Source organism: Bos taurus, chromosome 14 (assembly GCF_002263795.3).
Source record: "Bos taurus isolate L1 Dominette 01449 registration number 42190680 breed Hereford chromosome 14, ARS-UCD2.0, whole genome shotgun sequence".
Taxonomy (NCBI): Eukaryota; Metazoa; Chordata; class Mammalia; order Artiodactyla; family Bovidae; genus Bos; species Bos taurus.
In genome coordinates this window covers 73839078-73860816 of record NC_037341.1, presented here as the reverse complement: position 1 = coordinate 73860816, position 21739 = coordinate 73839078, and the positions used below count along the sequence as shown (strand labels likewise).

The following is a 21739-nucleotide window of genomic DNA, read 5'->3' as shown; positions in this document are numbered from 1 at the left end:
TATGATACTTAGTGAAATGAATGCTTTCTCTATGAATAAATGTATTTAACTGAATCAATCAAATTCTTTTCTTTCTCCACCCTAAGCAGAAATTCCCCAACTTTATAGCTTCATGGCATCCTCAGCAGTCAGTACTTTCTCACAGTGCCCTAGACCTCAAGGGTTAATTACACGCATGCATGGGCTCCGTCGCTCAGTCGTGTTCAACTCTGCGACCCAGGGACTGTAGCCCACCAGGCTCCTCTGTCCATGGGATTTCCCAGGCAGGAATACTGGAGGGGGTTGTCACTTCCTTCTCCAGGTTAGTTAAGTAGTTAGGGCCAAACACTTTGATAATATTTATGTTTTATCAATGTAGTAGCCATTTGAAAAAAAAAAATGATACACATAAATAGAAAAAAATACCACTTTGCTCTGAAAAGGTCCCCAACTACTTATTAATGGTACAAATGTGCTGGTTGGGCACCACACACAACTTCTCAAACCTTAGAACCAGATTTTATACCACTTTCCTTGTTATTATGTAACAGAAAGAAACGTAGCATGTTCTAATGCTGAAATTGTGAACCATCTCAAACTAGAAATTTGCAAAGGTGTCACTGTGGTCCCCTTGAAAAATTAAAATATTCCACGAACCCTTGTGAGTTTGAGAACACTGAAGAACACAGTTTGGAAACTAAGCTATGGCAATTGTACTCTCAGAAAAGGAAGTCAGGTGGAATGCCTCCAGTTTCTAAGTATTTACTCTGGAGAGACCTGTTCTGACTGAGACTAGAAAAGGAAGTTGGATCCAAGTGCTAAAATCCACCTGTGCTAATCTCTTGACCTGCTAATTCATTGTTTCCCAGAATCATCTCTGCCAACCTCTCAGAAGAGAACCACTACCCCTTACCACTGTCTATTCTTAACATGACTAGTTTTGAAATGTAGTTTGTGGCTCCCATTAGGAAAAGTAATGAAATTTTTCATTCAAGTAACCCCTTTCGTATAAGACACAACTTGATGTTATGGAAAGAGAATTAGATTTACAGATAATTGAATTGGGGCCCTGTTTCCACCACATACTAAGTAATCTTGTGCAGATTTTCAAATTTTAGTTCTGAATGCAATAACTTAATAATAACTGTATAACACATTTGAATAAAGCAAAGTTTCTCAAACTCAATTGGCATAAGAATCCCCTGAGGGCCATCATTAAGATACAGATCTCTGGGCTCCACCCTCAGGTTCTAATAAAACTGGTCTGGGAGAGAGCCCAAGAAGCTGTCTTTTTTAACAAGCACAGCACCCAATGTGATATAAATTCAGGTAGATGACAAGTTGAGAAATATTAGTGTATTGCTGATCCTGTCAAGGCCATGGTTTTTCCAGTGGTCATGTATGGATGTGAGAGTTGGACTGTGAAGAAAGCTGAGCACCGAAGAATGGATGCTTTCGAACTGTGGTGTTGGAGAAGACTCTTGAGAGTCCCTTGGACTGCAAGGAGATCCAACCAGTCCATCTTAAAGGAGATCAGTCCTGGGTGTTCATTGGAGGGACTGATGTTGAAGCTGAAACTCCAACGCTTTGGCCACCTGATGCGAAGAGCTGACTCATTGGAAAAGACCCTGATGCTGGGAAAGATTGAGAACAGGAGAAGGGGACGACAGAGGATGAGATGGTTGGATGGCATCACCGACTCAATGGACATGGGTTTGGGTGAACTCCAGGAGTTGGTGATGGACAGGGAGGCCTGACGTGCTGCAGTTTACGGGGTCGCAGAGAGTCGGACACAACTGAACGACTGAACTGAACTGGTTCTGTTCACAGCACCAGTCGTCTTGCTGTGTCTCGCTGTGCACCCTGTTCATTGAACCCAGGGTAGACAAGGTTCAAGCAGTGAAGCTGGAAGAAAACTCAAGGGGCCGTAAGAACTGCAGATGCATGTATTCTCTCCTGGCTGGCGCCTCAGTTGTAGCAGCAGATAGCAAAACCTACCACAACACAACCTCTCTCCTGGCTGATGCAGCAGCCACAGCATACACGCTGTATTCTCTCTCCTGGCTGACCCAACGGACACAGCCATGACTCAGCAGTAATGCTGCCACTTTGCAGGTGGAGCTCAATCAATCAGCAGGGCTTCCCTGATAGCTCTTTCTCCTGCAATGCAGGAGACCCCAGTTCGATTCCTGGGTCAGGAAGATCCCCTGGAGAAGGGATAGGCTACCCACTCCAGCATTCCTGGGCTTCCGTTGTAGCTCAGCTGGTTAAGAATCCGCCTGCAATGCGGGAGGCCTGGGTTGGATCCCTGGGTTGGAAAGAGCCCCTGGAGAATGAAAGGCTACCCACTCCAGTATTCTGGCCTGGCGAATTCCGTGGACTGTATGGGGTCACAAAGAGTCGGACACGACTAAGCGACTTTCACGTTCATATCAGCACAGCATAAATTAGTGACCAAGCCAAGTACCTCGTGAGGTGCATGCGCAGTGCAGTAAGTGATCTCAGCCATTACACGGTCATTATTGACAAAACATGGGACGAGAGAGCCTGAACAAGCCATCTTGGCTAATTTGCTGTCTCCCTCACAATTAAAAGATACATCTTTAAACACTTGCAGATGATGTAACAATTTCATCCAGGTAGTATTGCTTTCATTTTATAGATGAGGAAACTGAGACTTTAAAAAGACGAGAGTGGCATCCCACCCAGGTCTTCTCTACAGGTAAATCTGTAATGATCAGAGGGGTTGGATTTACCTCACACATAAAATATGTATATGTTCATGTAGCTCACTAAACTGTATATTCCTTGAGCACAGTATGTCTTCATCATTTTTATATCTCTGGTACTTGACAAAGCAGCTCAATAAATGTTTAATTTAAAAAAAAACTAATTTTTGAATTTGTTGTATAGAAATACCTAATATTTCAAACTAGGCATACTTTGAATCATGTTTAGTTTTTCCCAAATCAAAAGTCCTGAAAAAAAAAAAAAAAAAACCCCTCAAGCGACAGTTTTCACAAAATATAAATCTTTCTTTGTTTCCTAATGACTGAGCTAAAAGTAACTTTCTCACAGTTGGGGAAGGATCACGAGGTCAGCCAGTTCCACCCTGCGGCAGAATGCCCACTTGCTGCTTGTTCAGGGAACTGATGATGCCAGCAATCCTTTGTCTTCGGTATAATCAGACTCTGAAGCGCGTTCAGGCCTCTCGGTTCAGGCTGCCAATAGTGGCCGCATCGCTCCCAGAAACGGACCTCGGTTCTGCTGACTCAGAAAGTCAGCTCCCAGCGGCAGCCAGGCCCCTATTCAGATGGCATTGGTTTCTCAACCTTTTTTTTTTTTTTTTTGAAGGGGTTGGGTGGTAGTCATGTTACCCTTTTGTTACAGAAGGGGATTAATGTGAACGCTGAAGCCAATGGCAGTGGACACCTAAAATAAGATTTTAAAACCATTTTGCAAAACCAAGCTATTTTATGTTCCCTTTTATAAAATATTGTCTACTGAGAATGATTTGACTTGGGTAAGGTATAGCTTTAAGTGCTTTATTTGATAAACTGACAGACAACAGAGTGATTTTTGAAAATCCTTATGACTCAAAACATAGATTATTCAGCAGCAGATTATCCATGGCTATTCTTTTCATTCTATTGTTAGCAGGGAACATTTAGGAAAATCTTGTATTCCTATCAAAGCTAAACATGAGTTAAAATGGAAAGAAATTTAGTGTGGGAGTTTGTATAATGACAGTATTTATTATGAAGAAAACTGCATAATGTGATTTTATTTCCATGATACAAGCTATCACAAATCTCACACCTGAGACTCAATATAAAATGTTAATTATCAAGGGTTATACTTTCATATATTTAAAGGGAGCACTACATACTGAATCATAGAATAAGCCAAGCCTCTGTCCACCTGATTCTAGAGTCAAGGCAATGTCCTGACCATCATATTTACAAGTGTCTTTGACTTCACAATATCTGCAACTGCAGTAGCACACACAGAGTGACCTCAGGCACTTTCTTGTCAAAAGCACTTTGGAAACTTTTATTTTACACATAAGGCATGTTTCTCTTTTGTAATACAGCACCCTGTGAACATTCAAAGCCCAGGAAGGACGATACTTTGAGTGGTACTTCTGGAACAGAGGTGAACTAACAAAGGAATATCAACTTATTGTAAATATTATGATTCATAATCCCTTACGATTATACAGTGGAAGTGACAAATAGAGTCAAGGGATTAGATCTGATAGACAGAGTGCCTGAAAAACTATGGATGCAGGTTTGTAACACTGTACAGAAGGCAGTGATCAAAACCACCCCAAAGAAAAAGAAATGCAAAAAGGCAAAACGGTTGTCTGAGGAAGCCTTACAAATAACTGAGAAAAGAAGAGAAGCAAAAGGCAAAGGAGAAAAGGAAAGATAGACCCATATGAATGCAGAGTTCCAAAGAATAGCAAGGAGAGATAAGTAAGTCTTCCTAAGTGACCAATGCAAAGAAATAGAGGAAAACAACAGAATGGGAAAGACTAGAGATCTCTTCAAGAAAATTAGATACCAAGGGAACATTTCATGCAAAGATGGGCACAATAAAGGACAGAAATGGTAAGGACCTAAGAGAAGCAGAGGATATCAAGAAGAGGTGGCAAGAATACACAGAAGAACTATACAAAAAAGAATGACCCAGATAACCACAATGGTGTGATCACTCACATAGAGCCAGACATCCTGGAATGTGAAGTCAGGTGGGCCTTAGGAAGCATCACTAGAAACAAACATAGTGGAGGTGATGGAATTCCAGTTGAGCTATTTCAAATCCTAAAAGATGATGCTGTGAAAGTGCTGCAGTCAATATGCCAGCAAATTTGGAAAACTCAGCAGTGGCTACAGGACTGAAAAAGGTCAGTTTTCATTCCAGTCCCAAAGAAGGGAATGCCAAAGAATGTCCAAACTACTGCACAATTACACTCATTTTACACGCTAGCAAAGTAATGCTCAAAATTCTCCAAGCTAGGCTTCAACAGTACAAGAACCAAGAACTCCCAGATGTTCAAGTTGGATTTAGAAAAGGCAGAGGAACCAGAGATTAAATTGCCAATATCCGCTGGTTCATCGAAAAAGCGAGAGAATTCCAGAGAGACATCTATTCCTGCTTCATTGACTGTGCTAAAGCCTTTGACCATGTGAATCACAACAAACTGTGGAAAATTCTTTGAGAGACAGGAATACCAGACCGCCTTACCTGACTCCTGCGAAACCTGTTTGCAGGTCAAGAAACAACAGTTAGAACCGGATATGGAACAATGACTGGTTCCAAATGGGGAAAGGAGTCTGTCAAGGCTGTATATTGTCACCCTGAGTATTTAACTTACATAAAGAGTACATCATGCAGAATGCTGGGTTGGAAGAAGGACAAACTGGAATCAAGATTGCCAGGAGAAATATTAATAATCTCAGGTATGATACCACCCTAATGGCAGAAAGCAAAGAGAAACTAAAGACCCTCTTGATGAAGCTGAAAGAGGAGAGTGAAAAAGCTGGCTTAAAACTCAACAGTCAAAAAATGAAGATCATGGCACCCAGTCCCATCACTTCATGGAAAATGGGTGGAAAAACAATGGAAACAGTGACAGACTTTATTTTCTTGGGCTCCAAAAAAATCACTGTCTTGATTAAAACCAAGTCTTGTTTTAATCACACAGATGTCTATTTTATTTATGCCATTTTAAGTAACCATCCAAAGATTTTTATTCATTTGTGGTAACTCCTTAAATTTTTTTTTTTACCTCATTGAAATAATAGCTAGACTCTCTTTCTCTAAAGGTTTTTTGTTGATATTCTTAATTGTTCTTATTAGCATCTGTAAGGTCGCCTGAGCCGAAGGCCACAATGAAGCTTCCTAAACTGGTTTTTTTCCTTCTAAAAATAAGTTCCTAGGGTAGTTTGACTTTTGTTTTGCAAGTACCAACAATACAATTGTTTGCAACAAGAGCACTCTAGACTTAATAATTTGTTAGTTCCTCTAATTCTAAAAGGATCCATCATTTGGCTAACAATAAATTATATCTCAACAGAGATGCAATCCATTAAGAATAAAAAAAAAAAAAAAGACCTCTTCTAGGCCTAATAGGAACAAACACACAATAGAAGAACTGAGGAAGATCAGATAGAACATTTATGTCTGAAAGACACAGGGAAATCTGAGCTTCCCCCTAGAAGGCCTTGTTTAAGGTTTTACCAAGATGGCTTTTAATTTTTATGCAGGAAAGAACATGGCAAATACATGGGGAAACAGTAGAAATGGTGACAGACTTTACTTGCTTGGGCTCCAAAATCACTGCAGATGTTGTCTGTGGCTATGAAATTAAAAACGCTTGCTCCTTGGAAGAAAAGCTATGACCAACCTAGACAGCATATTAAAAAGCAGAGACATCTCTTTACCAACAAAAGTCCGTCTAGCCAAGGCTATGGTTTTTCCAGTAGTCGTGTATGGATGTGAGATTGGACCATAAAGAAAGCTGAACACCGAAGAATTGATGCGTTTGAACTGTGGTGTTGGAGAAGACTCTTGAGAGTCCCTTGGACATAAAGGAGATCCAACCATTCAATCCTAAAGGAAATTAACCTGGAATATTTATTGATAGGACTGATGCTGAAGCTGAAGCTCCAATACTTTGGCCACCTGATGCGAAGAACTGACTCATTGGAAAAGACCCTGATGCTGGGAAAGATTGAAGGTGGGAGAAGAAGTGGATGACAGAAGATGAAATGGTTGGATGACATCACCAACTCAATGGACATGAGTTTGAGCGCACTCAGGAAGATGGTGAAGGACAGGGAAGCCTGGCATGCTGCAGTCCATGGGGTTGCAAAGCGTCACACAGGACTGAACGACTGAATAACAACGAGGATGTTAGAAATCCTCTTTGTTTCCAAAGAATGAGAAAATCATGTGCTACCCCAAAACTGTAGTGGCTGTCAGTGTAAATGTTAGCAGATTTCCCTTTGCCAACTGGCAGGCTCTTGTTAGTGCTATTAATTTGGTCTGTTGGGCAAAAGAGATGTTAGGTAAGGGATTACTCCCCAGGATTTATACTGGAAAAACAACAGCATAACCAGCCTGGTACTTTTCATGAAGTCCTTGCAAATATGAACCATAAGTGAATAATATGAAATCAGGATTATCAATAGGGCTTTCTCAGAGATCAATCCTGGGAGGTAAAAAAAATTGTCAGTTAAAACAACATAATCATATATATATTTTTTCATCATTGACATCTGATTCTTCCAATAGCAAGGTAGCTGGATTAAGCTTGCTGCATCTGTGTCAAGTTACATTTGGCAAGAGCAAGATAATCTCATGGGAAGTTAATCAACTTGCTGCATAATGTTGTGTATGATAAGAGTTTAGTAATGTGAAGAGCAAAGACAGTAAGAGGGTGACTCATGAGTATTTCTTCTCTGGTTTAACACAGCCTAGCTGTTGCTGTGACAGCTTGGAAACAAGAGGGTGGTGCTCGCAACCGAATCTAGCTGTTGGCTCTAATGTTCTAGGTCAGCAGTAACCACCATGTTGCTGGGTAAGTGCTCCTAATGCAATCCCTTTTTGCTCAAGAACAGAGAGGGAAAAGGGTCGATCATAATTTGGGGCCTTGGTCAAAAATTCTTTTAAAGTCTCCTTGCCTTCAGAATGCTCTACTTTCCAGCAAAGAGGTTCAGATTGGTCTCGTTCAAGTAGATTATACAATGGCTGAGCAATTTAAAAAAAAATTGGGGATCCATTTCCTGCAGTAACCTGCAAGTCCTAAAAACACCCTTAATTGTCTTTTTGTCTTCAGGGCAGGGAAGACTAGAAGGCCTTTCAACTCTATCCACATCAATTAACAGTTCTTTTTTAGAGATGCTACGTCCTAAATATTTTACTCTAGTCTTATGGTATTGCAGGTTTTCTTTGAACACTTTATGTCCCTTTACCGCTTGCTTTTGGAGTAAATACAGAATGTCTTGCTGGCTGTTTAACAAAGAGTTTGAACACAGAGGTAAATTATCTACATATTGTATCAACACTGACTTATGAGGAAAGTCTAGTCATCTAGATCAGCTTTTAATATCTGAGAGAAGTAAGTGGGGCTCTCAGCATAGCCCTGTGGCATTGCAGTCCATGTATATTGTTATTCCTTCCAAGAGAAGTAAAAAAGACAGGGGTCATCAGGATGTACAGGAATACTAACAAAAGCACTGCAGAGATCTATCTGAAAAGAAGTCACTCTTTTTTGGAATATAGGACAGTAAAGTGTGAAGGCTTGGCACTATAGAATCCTGAGGGATAATAATAGCATTGATAGATCTCAGTGAAGTCAAGTTGCTCAGTCATTCTGACTCTTTGCAACCCCATGGACTATACAGTCAATGGAATTCTCCTGGCTAGAATGCTGGAATGGGTAGCCATTCCTTTTTTCAGGGGATCTTCCCAACCCAGGGATCAAACCCAGGTCTCCCACATTGCAGGCGGATTCTTTACCACCTGAGCCACCAGGGAAGACCAAGACTACTGGAGTGGGTAGCCTATCCCTTCTCCAGCGGATTTTCCCAACCTAAGAATTGAACTAGGATCTCCTGAATTGCAGGCGATTCTTGATTAACTGAGCTAGATCTCAAGTCCTGTACAAATCTTCAATGCTTGCCATTTGGTGTTTTAACTAGCAAAACGGAAGTGTTACAAGGGCTGGTGCAAAGCACAAGAAGCCCCTTCTCAATGTAAGCTGACGTTAAAGGTTTTATTCCTTCTACAGCCTCCTGCCTTAATGGATACCGACGAATACTGGGCATGGGCTTACAGTAATTTGAATAGGGGATGTGGAATGTATTCATCCAATGTCAGTAGAAGCAAGTGCTCATAATTCTTTAGGTATTAAGCCTGTCAAGTTGTCTTGTTCAGTGCCATCCTCATCATGAGTCACAAACATTATATGATGAAGGAAGTCTGCTTGATCCTTTAGATCTAGAAACATCTCTCCCTTAGGAATCAAAGAAATATGGGCTTCATAAGCTTCCAATAGGTCTTTACCTATGGGGGAAACAGGAGCATTTTCTACTAGGAGAAAGGAGTATCTTCTTTTAAGTTCACCTAAGTACAATTCTAAAGGTAATGATTAAATAACCTTAATAGGCACATTAGAAACCCCTACCATCGCCAAGGTATTACTCTGAGGAAGAGAGCCTTTAATTTTGGTAGTGGCTCAGACGGTAAAAGCATCTGCCTACAATGCGGGAGACCGAGATATCTGGGTGGGGAAGATCCCTGGAGAAGGAAATGGCAACCCACTCTAGTACTCTTGCCTGGAAAATCCCATGGACAGAGGAACCTGATAGGCTACAGTCCACGGGGTTGCAAAGAGTTGGACATGACTGAGTGACTTCACTTCACTTCAAAACTGAAGAGGCGGCCCCTATGTATTATGGCTTTCATTGCTTCTCCTTGTATAATCATTTCTACTTCTCCCAAGGTGTTAAGAGAGAAGGGGAAAGACTCTTTAGGTTCCCTGGGAGTAGCCCTATTCTTGTTTAACTCGAAACTCCTATCTAAAATCGAGTTTGCTTCTAGGCTTCTTTTTAACTCACAGTTCATTTTCTGATATGCTGGGTTTCTGCAGTAAAAACAAACTTCTTGTTTTGCTCTCAGTTGAGAAATAAATGGGGGTTGGTTGACCTTGGATTGATCGTAGGTACTTAACTGGCACAGTTGAAGGTTCATGATTTTGCAAATAACCCATTTTCTTTCTTTTTAATGGTTTTGGAAAGTTGGTCAGCCAGTGTAACAAGGGTATTGGTATGTAATGTAGACCAACCTAGATAGTGTCTTTTGATCAGAGTGGCTAAATTCTTATCCAAACCATCTAAAAAGGTGGAGTTGAGCAAAAGATCAATTTTATGGTTAGAGAATGACTCAGGTGTCAAGCCAGAACATTGCTTAAAAGTTTTTTTCAAATCTCTCCTAACAGTCTGGAATTGATTCAGCTGGCTTTTGCTTACATTGTTGAAATCTTTGTCCAGTCTACAGTTTTAGAGAAAAGTTCTGGGATAAGATCAAGTAATTTCTGAGCTAATTCCTTACATTCATTTCAAGCCTCTGGATTATGTGATTCAAAGTCCATTAAGGGGTGTTTCCAACCTGCTTTCTCCACCCATTCCCTTGGTTTGCTTTCAAAAACGAATAGCTATATTAGTTGGTATAGATCTGAAAACCTGGGCTCATAGGTCCGGATGGTTAATTCAAATTTCTTATCCCAATGGATCCTGACTGGATCAGGAAAGTCTTTAGCTAAGGCTCTAAATTCTCTTCTGGTCCAGGCTGTATAGGTGATCCCCAAAGATGGCTTACCTCTCCCTGTAATAGGTGTCTCCTTAAAGGGAGCTATAAGTACTCCTGATTTTTTACTCTCCTTTTCTGAGGTAAGGGGAGCAGCAGGAGGCTGAGAGGAGGAAGCACCTGGACCAGGGAGCTCAGATAGATGAGGGCATAGGAGGAGCAGAAGACGGGGTCAGGGTTTGTGGCCTTTTTAGCTCTGATATAGTTTCAAGCAATTTCTTGTTGGTTTCCTGCAGAGAAATTACTCTATCGTTTCCTCTTTTAGAAGATTCTAGATACCAATCAAAGTAAGCATTCCGTTTCCTCTGTCTGATCTTATGGTTGGCCTTTTCTAACTGTGCATGCAAAAATAGCAATTGTAGAATATCAAAGAACCCCAATTTGGCTCACTTTAGATTGAAATTTCCTTTAGTATAATTTTCCCAATGAACTCAGTACTTGTAAGGATGAACTCCCTACGTATTGTATATGAGTCTGGCTGGGGTGTCAGTCGAAGGTTGACTTTCTGACAACTTTCATTTCTGTCTTTGAGAGATTTTATTTCCCATTTTAAGTTGAATTCGTTAGGGATATAATTCGCTAGTGAAATTGTGTGGTGGGCCTGTGTACTGCTGGTGAGTTTACCTCCTCTAGGCGTCACCCCAGAGACATTTCACTTTGTCTTACACGTCATGGACTCTCCCTCTGGCCGTCTAAGACCACCATGGGTACTCAGATCGCTGAATGGCCAGTTCTTATCTGCAGCCCTCAGATGAGAAAGTAGTTTAATTAATGAGTGGGTTTCCATGTGGGACCACTGCATGGTATGAAGACCTGGCCTCCACCACTCCCATGAATTTCTCAGTCACCAGGGAAAGCCCTAACCAGCTGGGAGCAAAGCTCTCATGTAATATCTTCACTTTTATCCCAACAAATTCTATGAAGGCAGCCAAACTGAGGAAAAGTGTCAGATCAGCCTCTTACCTAAGCACTTCAGGCAAGACTACTCAGGTCTCCTACAACTGAGAAAACTCTGATATTTTTCAACCAGCCCCACCCCACAGTATCTTCCAATTGAGTGAGTATTCCTTGGCTGAGCCATACCCAGTATCTTTCAACTGGTTGGGTATTCCTCAGTATCTTTCAGGCAAGCTCCACCCACTATACAGACCCTGGGTAGGTATACCCCAGGACACTTCAACTGCCCCCCTCAGTATCTTCCAACTGGAAGGGGGGCAGATAACTTGCTCTACCACCAAATAAAACTCAGGATCTTTAACCAGAAGAGGAGATCGAAGAACTAGGAGACTTACCCAAATTCACCTGGACTCCCTGAGGAGGTGGATGGGCTCAAGGGGCCACTGCTGGTATTAAGGCTCTGGTTCCTCGTAGAGTTCAGGCAAAGGAAGGAGGGAAGCCTGCTCTGGGTCCCTTCATGGTATTCATAACTCAACTTAAAAAATTGCACAGTGTAAGAGTTGTGAGCTAAGTTTTATTTGGGGCAAATTAAGATGGTAGCCCAGGAAACAGCACCACAGATAGCTCTAAGAAACTGTTCCAAAGAGGGAGGGAGGAAAGATAGTATATCTTTAGGACATAGGATATAGGATAAAGAGGAAGTACATGTAAATAAGCACACTTTTTTTGTTTTAAAAGTTTCTGCTGATCTCGTGAAGTTTTGCTGGTCATGAGAAACAGTCGTCACTATGAAGGATTTTAGTGCTTTTCTAGATATGAAGAGATACAAGAACTGAGCTCATAAAACCAGTTCTTGAGAATACCTAACTATCCGAAGACCTGTCTTGCCAGTTTCCAGAAGCACAGATTGCCTCATTTCTACTCTCCACCCTGAGTTCCTTCAGGGGGTGTTGGAGGTCAGCAGCTTCAGTGGTGCATAATTTAATCCTTATAGAGGTAGTTGGCAAGCACCCATGGTAAGTGTCAATTTGTGGTTCCCAATTTGTGATTGACAATCTTATTTGACATCTAGTAAACCTCGGTATTTTTTCTGAACCATGGTGTTGGAGAAGACTCTTGAGAGTCCCTTGGACTGCAAGGAGATCCAATCAGTCCATTCTAAAGGAGATCAGCCCTGGGATTTCTTTGGAAGGAATGATGCTAAAGCTGAAACTCCAGTACTTTGGCCACCTCATGCGAAGAGTAGACTCATTGGAAAAGACTCTGATGCTGGGAGGGATTGGGGGCAGGAGGAGAAGGGGACGACAGAGGATGAGATGGCTGGATGGCGTCACTGACTCGATGGACACGAGTCTGAGTGAACTCTGGGAGCTGGTGATGGACAGGGAGGCCTGGCGTGCTGCGATTCATGGGGTCGCAAAGAGTCAGACACGGCTGAGGGACTGATCTGATCTGAAAGAGTTGGACACGACTGAGCGACCGAACTGAACTGAACTGAAACCTCGGTATGGGGCTTCCCTAGTGGCTCAGTAATCTTAAGCATTTGCAGATTCATGTCTCCCTTTAGCTCTGAACTTTTTATGTTTCCTTCAATCATTTTTTTCTGTTTATTCTAAAAACTTCTGATGTTGTAAACCTCAGTTAATTCTGTATGAATTATCTTTTCTGACATATTTTGTCTCTGACTACTGTTCGGTACTGTTGGATAAGCCTTTAACTAAGTGGAAGGAGGACTTTCCAGGTGGCACAGTGGTGAAGAACCTGCCTGCCAATACAGGTTCCATCCTTGTGTCAGGAAGATCCTCTGGAGAAGGAAATGGCAACCCCCTCCAGTATTTTTGCCTGGGAAATCCTATGGACAGAGCAGCCTGGCGGGTTACTCTATGGGGTTGTTAAAGAGTCAGACACAACTTACCAACAACAGCCCCAAGGATACAAGAAGGGTAGAAGGGGAAATCCTGTCTCCTTAACAGTGAACTGCTCTTACAATGTGATTTTGGGTACTTTTCTTATAATTCTACCTATGTGTCTTCAGCTTTCCTATGATTCTGCAATATCCTGTAAAAAGTCTTCTCATTCTTAAGAGATTAAGAGGTAGAATGAATTTCATGAGTTCTATTCTCTATAACTGAATGTGACTGCTACAATAATCACAAAAATAAATTGTATTTTTAGCAAGCAGCCTTCTTGGTATAGAATTTTCTAATCCCCTGAATTCAAACTGCAGGAACAAACACCATCCTAAGTCCTCAGTATCAGTAAGTCCCCAATTTTCTGTGTATTCAGGGAAGCGTTTTTTTTTTTAAACTGCCATCTAGATAGAGAATGGTGAAAGTCGATCAGTTGTGTCTGACTCTGTATAGTCCATGGAATTCTCCAGGCCAGAATACTGGAGGGGGTAGCCTTTCCCTTCTCCAGGGGATCTTCCCAACCCAGGGATTGAAGCCAGGTCTCCCATATTGCAGGCAGATTCTTTACCAGCTGAGCCACAAGAGAAGCCCAGGTAGAGAATGGAGTTGATGAAAATCCAAACTGACAGTTAAACAGAGGTATTCTCTGTACTAAAAAGTATCACTGGGCTTAAGGATAAAGACATCTGAAAGGCATCTGAACTTCCCCGAGTTTCTGTAAAGGAGGGAACTGTGTAGAATATGTTCTAGACCCCTCTGAGTGTTACACTACCAAGCATATGATATGATCCATTGACAGGAAAGCTATGACAAGCCTAGACAGCGTATTAAAAAGCAGAGACATCACTGTGACAACAAAGGGCTGTATAGTCAAAGCTATGGTTTCTCTACTAGTCGCATATGGATGTGAAAGCTGGACCATAAGGAAGGCTAAGTGCTAAGGAATTGATACTTTTGAATTGTGTTGCTGGAGAAGACTCTTGAGAGTCCCCTGGATTGCAGGAAGATCAAGCCAGTCAATCCTAAGAGAAATAAAGCCTGAATATTCATTGGAAGGACTGATGTTGAAGCTGAAGCTCCAATATTTTGGCCACCTGATGCAAAGAGCTGACTCACTGGAAAAGACCCTGATGCTTGGACACATTGAAGGCAGGAGGAGAAGAGGGCGACAGGATGAGATGGTTGGATGGCATCACCGACTCAATGGACATGAGTCTTGGCAAACTCTGAGAGATAGTGAAGGACAGGGAAGATTTGTGTCCTGCAGTCCATGGGGTTGCAAAGAGTCGGACACAACTTGGTGACTGAACAACAACGGGCAGGTTTATCTAGTATATGAAATGCAACAGTTTACTTTGAATAATTTCTATTCAATTTTTTTGTTTGCTTCTAGAAAATGTAAAAACATACTATCTTTGTCAGTCAAAACAAACATGTCAAACATACTATCTCTGTAACAAAATGCCATACTGTGGGTGGCTGAAACAAGACATTTATTTTCTGGCAGTTCTGGAGGCCAAAGGTCTGAGATCAAGAAGCCTACTGATTCGGTTCCTGCTGAGAGCTCTCTTGCCGGCTTGCCCCCCTCTCCTGTGTCCTCCTCTGGCAGAACAAGAGTTCCTCTTCTTCTAAGGTACAAACCCATCCGGATTAGGGTTCCACACTCATGACCTCATTTAACCTCAATTACCTCTTTACAGGCCCTATTTCCAGATACATAACATTAGGGCAAATACGTCCTGGAATTTTGATTTTAGAAAATGTGAAAGTATTTTTTATAATAATGAAAAAGAACATTTCCTCAGTGATTAACACATGCCAGGCCCTATGGGAAGTGCCTTATAAGTATTTGTGAATTTAGTTCTTACAACCAATGAACCAAGTATTATGTCATTTTAGAGATGCGGAACCAAAGCCCAGATACGCTGAGGAACTTGCCCAAGATCACACTGCCAGCACAGCGAAGATTCCAGTACACACAGTCCTTTTAACTATTACACTGTAATCTAACCCATGTTGTTGTTTAGTGACTAAATTGTACCCCACTCTTTGCAAACCCATGGACAATAGCTTGCTAGGCTCCTCTGTCCTTGGCATTTTTCCAGGCAAGGATACCGAGCGGGCTGCCATTTTCTTCTCCAGGGGCTCTTCCTGACCAGGGATCAAACATGCTTCTCCTGCTTGGCAGGCAGATTCCATAACTTAATGTATAAAATACTGGTATATTATATACCAATAAGGAGGGTTTAGCAAGCCCAGAAGGTACCGCTGACTGGAATGGATGCCGGTGTGAGATGAGTTCCACCCTAAATGTGTGACTACACCTGCTGAAGGAGGCTGAGAGACTACTCCGCAGATACGGGAGTTTTGGATCACATACTAATTTATACTCTCACCAGCAGTATCTGAGTCTGTTGCCCCACAACCTCATCAAACCAGAATTTTATATTTAAATAGTACCTCACCTACAATTTCAAAAACACAAAAACTCTGATGTGCCTTATTTGCTATAAGAAAAATCCTCTATGTAATTATTGTGACCTGGTTTAATCATTAGCTCTTATCAAGTGTAAACCATGATAGCAAGTTACCAAGGTTTAAATACAAGCCTGATTAAGGCTAAAATTTGATATGCCCACTTTATTATTTCACCTGAAGATACTGCAAGAAAACTCAAAAGGCATAAAGAAAAGAAAAAAAGTATACAAAAGTACTCATAAACCTTCATATTTCAACTCTCAGGATTGGCATAGCTTTTACAAATTTAGTTCTTTAAAAGGGTAATGTGACTGTCAACAGAAAAGTTATGCTTAACTTTCTGAAACACTAAAGTAAAAATAAACAGTAAAATGAATATATATATATGAATATTATCTTAGATTATATAATCCTGGAGGGAGGCTGAGTCCTAAAATTTCCTTTTAAGCGCCACAGACTCTAAAATACCTGCTAAGTCCGGGTTTGTTCATGACGACATTCAGCAAAAATTGAGAACTTAAAGTATTTAAAAACAGAAGCTTCTGCATCCAAGATTTTAACTGCAAAAATATTCAGCACTTTTTGGAAGGAGTGATCCAATGACGTCTCCCAGATAACAGTATATGCAATCAAGCACTTTGCCCGGGTTTCGTCCCGTGTTCGTTTCTTCAAAATACCGAATACGGGGCACTCATTACTCGGTACCTCTCTTAACCATTTCCTGCATTATAATCACTCGGAGGGACTGAAATAAAACACACCGAGTCCCTGAATCTGCGGCAGGGCCGAGCAACCATATTTTTTAGCAGCATCACCACTTACTTATTAAGGAAGGGGGACCTCGGCGGGGACGCCCGACGCCCCCCACCAGAACCGGGGGCTGGGGACCCGGGCCCTCTCCGTTCGCCAAGCTCTCCCAGGCGACCGTGAGGCCGGGTCCAGAGCGGAAAGCGGGCGCGCAGCAGCTCCGGGTGGCTGGCCCCGGGCCCGGCGCGAGGAAAGCGCTTAAAAAAATAAACGGTTTTCGTGGAGCGGGAGTCGCGGTGTCCCCGGGCGCCCTCGGCGAGAGGACGGCGCGGCCTGACTGCAGACGCCGGGGCGCGCCGGCCGCAGAGGCCGCGAGGCCCGCCGGCGCTTCCCGCGGACCGGCCGGCCGCCGGGGCGAGCAGCGCCCACTCTTCCCCGGTAACTGGCCCCGGGCCCAGCCGGCCAGACGCCAGAAGGCCGGCCGCGGTGCCCGGACCTCGGCGCAGCCCCAGCCGCCCCAGCGCGTCGTCAGGCCCGGCCCCCGGCCGGCCCCGGGCGCGGCTGCGCCAATCGCGGGCCTCGGCCTCCGCCGCACCTGCGAGGAGGAGCACGCCGGCCTCCGCCGCCGTCGCCGCGCGCCCTTCCCCGCGTCCCGCCCCCACAGCGGCGCACGGAGACCTCGGCCACCCGCGGCCCGGAGCGGAAGCGGCTCCCCTGAGGCGGGCCCCGGGCCGCCGCCGCCGCCGCCGCCGCCGCCTCAGAGCCCGGCCGCCGCCGCCGCGCCGCAGCTTCCGGCGGCCGCGACCACGGCGAAGCGCGGGGCGCCCCGAGGACCCCCGCGACCCGGCGGGCGCCCCGACCGGGCCATCCCGCCGCGGGAGGCGGTCGCGCTCGGGCGCCTGGGGCGCCGCCCCCGATGCCCGTGTGGTGCTGCCGCTGCTCCCTGGCCGCTCATTTCAGGTGACTTCCCGGGCGGGGGCGGGTGGGCTGCGCCCGGCCGGGCCGCGCGGGCGGGGACTCGGGGACGACGCTGAGGGGGATGCCGAGGCCGCCCCGCTGGGCCGCGTTCCCGCCTCGGCTCCTCGGGCCCGTCCGGCGTCCGCTCCTCCTCGCCCTGGGCCGTGCGCGTGACGGCGCGGCCCCCAGCCTCTGCGAACCGAGACTTAACGAGAGAGCGAAGTTTCAGTGAAGGCTCTGAGGTACCCCCGCCCCGACATCTTAAGCATTTTTTTTTTAAACTGTAAAAACATTCTGATAACCTAGGTTACTGGGTTGAAGGGAGGCAGGGACTTATGTTTAAAATGTGATGCTCTAGGTATACAAATAGGTTTCTGACTTTTAAGATGTTAGTCCTTGTTAAGTCACAAATATCATAGAAATTTAACACCCGCATCTTAAACTTTTTTTTTTTCTGTTTAAAAAAACCTGATAACCTAAGTTACTGGGTTGAAGGGAGGCAGGGAGTTAATGTTTAAAATGTGATGCTCTAGGTACAAATAGGTTTCTGACTTTTAAGATGTTAGTCCATGTAAGTCAGGCATATCGTAGAAATTTGAAACATGTGAAACGATTCTTGACCTACATTATGGGGACCGTTTTTAGGGTTGATACAGATGATACGTTTTAAAATGAAAGTGAATGCACGAGGTCTATCTAGCCCAATTGGCTAACGTCTCATTCAGTTATAGAAAGACCTAAAACAACTGGAAACTAGTTTTAACCTTGTCCTGAAGCCAAGTTAAACTTAACGAAGACTTTCATAAAATGCTTTGCTTTATATATACGCAAATGTGCTAGGATGATGATAAGCAAAACTTCTTTTGTAAAATATGAGATTCTGATCGAGTTAATTGGGATGCATATATAGACTTTAGATGGATCATGAACTTGAATGTATAGAATGGTACCAGGCATTTTCACTGAACTTTAACCAAAATCTATGTTCTTCAATTGTGAACATAAGCAGTAAGCCACAGTAGTATTTGTGACTTGGTCATCAGTAGAAATCACAGATGTTTTCATGCCACACTGGTTGTTGCAGATACCTAGAAATACTGTTTATTTCTTCAAGATTACACTAGTTATTTTGCGTCACTATACTGGTTATTTAATATAGTGGAGGAGTACATAAAGACGTATTCCAAGTTTACTTTTTAGCTTCCTTGTAAATCCTATTATATGTTTAATAATAATATTCAAAGAAGAGATCCAGAGGCTTCACCAAATTGCAAAAGTTGGGTGTTAGGCACAGAGAAAACTCAGAATTCCTGTTGTAATAGCTCAGTAATCCAGATTTGCCCTCCATCTCAGTGAATTTTGTAGGAGTCTCTAAATTCTGGATATTAGAAATTATTTTATGTAATAAACTGCTGAATTTTAAATGCTAGGCAGATTTGTTACCTACCTGACAGTGATTTGAGAGTATCAGGTACCCTTTGGAGAATTCTAGAAAACAAGTTCTCCTAGTGAAAACTTCTTAGACTGAAGCCCTTGAGAAAATAATATGCCCTTTAGAAAGTACTGTCCGAAAACTTTTTGACACCTTTTAATACAGTTGAATTCTAAGGACATGGCGTGGGATTCATGGCCATTCAACTAACTCTAGGTAGTGGATATCATATGCTTACCTCTTTGTACAGAAATTTGGAGGAGGAGATGAAAACAAGGTATTTGCTGTAGTTTGATCTTGAGAGAGAAAAGAAAACAAGCCTGCTAGCCAAAGGATAAAAATTGTGGTTGATAAACCATATTTTCATTGCATAAACAGCTCTTATATAAAATTTTTAACAGAAAATATTTAATATTTAAAACATTTCCTTAGGAAAAGGTTTATAATTTACTAATATTATTTTTTGCGGGGAGCAATTTCATTAGGAATGCATTTTAAAACCAATTGTGATAATGTCTACATTTTGGATCTTGTCTTTTATCTGAAAGGATAAGGACTGTGAGAAAGTTGTCTCCTAACTTTCAGAGGAAGAAAACTTAACTGTTCTGGAAGATAAAGAGTAGCTTCATTTGTGACTTTAGGACATTGTTTTGGGCTTCCCTAGTGGTTCAGATGGTAAAGATTCTGCCTGCAATGCAGGAGACGCTGGGTTCGATCCCTGGTTGGGAAAGATCCCCTTGAAAAAGGAATGGCTGCCCACTCTAGTATTTTTGCCTGGAGAATTCCCTGAACAGAGGAGCTTGGTGAGCTACAGTCTGTGGGGCTGCAAAGAGTTGGACACAACTGAGGGACTAACACTTAGCAGTTTTTCTTATAGTAGTATCAATTTGGTAACAGTCTAAGCTTATGCTTCCAAAGTTTAAACTCAGGTAGTAAAACGTTTCATTGTAGTTTGAATGATCATTTAGAAAAGTATTGCTAGATGTGAGAAAAGTCTTTTGTTCAGTTCAGTCCAGTTCAGTCGCTCAGTCGTGTCCGACTCTTTGCGACCCCATGAATCCCAGCACGCCAGACCTCCCTGTCCATTACCAACTCCCGGAGTTCACTCAGACTCACGTCCATCGAGTCAGTGACGCCATCCAGCCATCTAATCCTCTGTCGTCCCCATCTCCTCCTGCCCCCAATCCCTCCCAGCATCAGAGTCTTTTCCAATGAGTCAACTCTTTGCGTGAGGTGGACAAAGTACTGGAGTTTCAGCTTTAGCATCATTCCTTCCAAAGAAATCCCAGGGCTGATCTCCTTTAGAATGGACTGATTGGATCTCCTTGCAGTCCAAGGGACTCTCGAGAGTCTTCTCCAACACTACAGTTCAAAAGCATCAATTCTTCAGTGCTTAGCTTTCTTTCTTCACAGTCCAACTCTTACATCCATTCATGACCACAGGAAAAACCATAGCCTTGACTAGACGGACCTTTGTTGGCAAAGTAATGTCTCTGCTTTTGAATATGCTATCTAGGTTGGTCATAACTTTCCTTCCAAGGAGTAAGAGTCTTTGAATTTCATGGCTGCAGTCACCATCTGCAATGATTTTGGAGCCCCCCAAAATAAAGTCTGACACTGTTTCCACTGTTTCCCCATCTATTTGCCATGAAGTGATGGGACCGGATGCCATGATCTTCGTTTTCTGAATGTTGAGCTTTAAGCCAACTTTTTTACTCTCCACTTCCATTTTCATCAAGAGGCTCTTTAGTTCCTCTTCACTTTCTGCCATAAGGGTGGTATCATCTACATATCTGAAGTTATTGATATTTCTCCTGGCAATCTTGATTCCAGCTTGTGTTTCTTCCAGTCCAACGTTTCTCATGATGTACTCCGCATATAAGTTACCTGTGCCATCCTTTTAATTTGTTTTGAGACTTTGGATCATAATGTTTCAAAAACAAAACATGGAAGGCATGTAAAATCATCTTAAATTTCAAATAGTCGTCTAACTTGATGCCTAACAATAGGGTAACTTTTTGCATATGGCTTTTTGCATATGGATAAAGTGCTGTTCTTTAGTGTTTCCTAAAATTTAATTATATTTTCTAATTTATTGCCCCGAATAAAGGAAAAGTAGATATTTTTATTACTCAAAATAAGTATTTGTTTTAAACAGAACAAACATTCAGCAAATTGGATATCTAAAGTGGAAATTTTCACTGTTCTTAGACCGTGATGTGGTATGCATATACTATAAAATATGTTCAGAAATACTAAATTTATAATTTAGATTTTGAGTTTTTTACAAAGAATACTTACTAATAGGCCTTTGTTTCACTGCTGCTTTATGTAAATTCAGTGAACCCTATTTTCATTTCATCTCTTGATTCAGTTTTTCATGCCTGTGTTAAACCAGTATTTATCAAGTACCATGAAAGTTTATTACAAATAGTTTATACCAATATTATGGATTAGGTACACAAAGGTTAAACTTATGACCAATGGTAGAAAATCAGAACAAATCACCTGTACTCAGTGGAGAATTAAGAGAAGTTAAGACTTTGGATCCACATACTCTACTTGAGTCTTGAGAGAGGCTAGTATCAAATTGCTTGAGGCCCACACACAGACATACACATAAAACCTGCTAGACCTAATAAATGAATTCAGTGATATTACAGAATCCAAGATCAACATACAATAATCTGTTATATTTCTATATACTAACAGTGAACAATCTGACAGTGAATTAACAAAACAATCCAGTTTATACTAGCGTCAAAGAGATTGAAGTATTTGGAAATTAGCAGAAGAAATGTGAAACTTGTACACTGAAAGTTAGAAAACATCCCTGAGAAGAATGAAAGGCTTAAATAAATGATAAGGAATCCCATGTTCAGGGGTTGAAAAGCTTAGTGTTCTTCAGATGGCAATATTCCTTGAATTTCTATACAAATTCAATGTAATCCTATAAAAATCC

At 42.4% G+C, this 21739-nt stretch overlaps 1 protein-coding gene across 2 annotated transcripts in view; it reads left to right on the top strand.

Moving 5' to 3' along the window:
• The first annotated feature begins 17209 nt into the window (after window positions 1-17209).
• Window positions 17210-21739, top strand: part of OSGIN2 (oxidative stress induced growth inhibitor family member 2) — a 29465-nt gene continuing 24935 nt past the window's right edge. The window contains exon 1 of one of the 2 annotated variants that reach the window (XM_002692849.4): window positions 17210-17348. In XM_002692849.4, the coding sequence (XP_002692895.1) occupies window positions 17305-17348 (44 nt within the window). In that variant the 5' untranslated portion in view covers window positions 17210-17304. Of the gene's footprint in view, window positions 17349-17424; window positions 17588-21739 lie in introns of those variants that run through there. The other variant, XM_005215704.5, reaches the window with a different exon arrangement.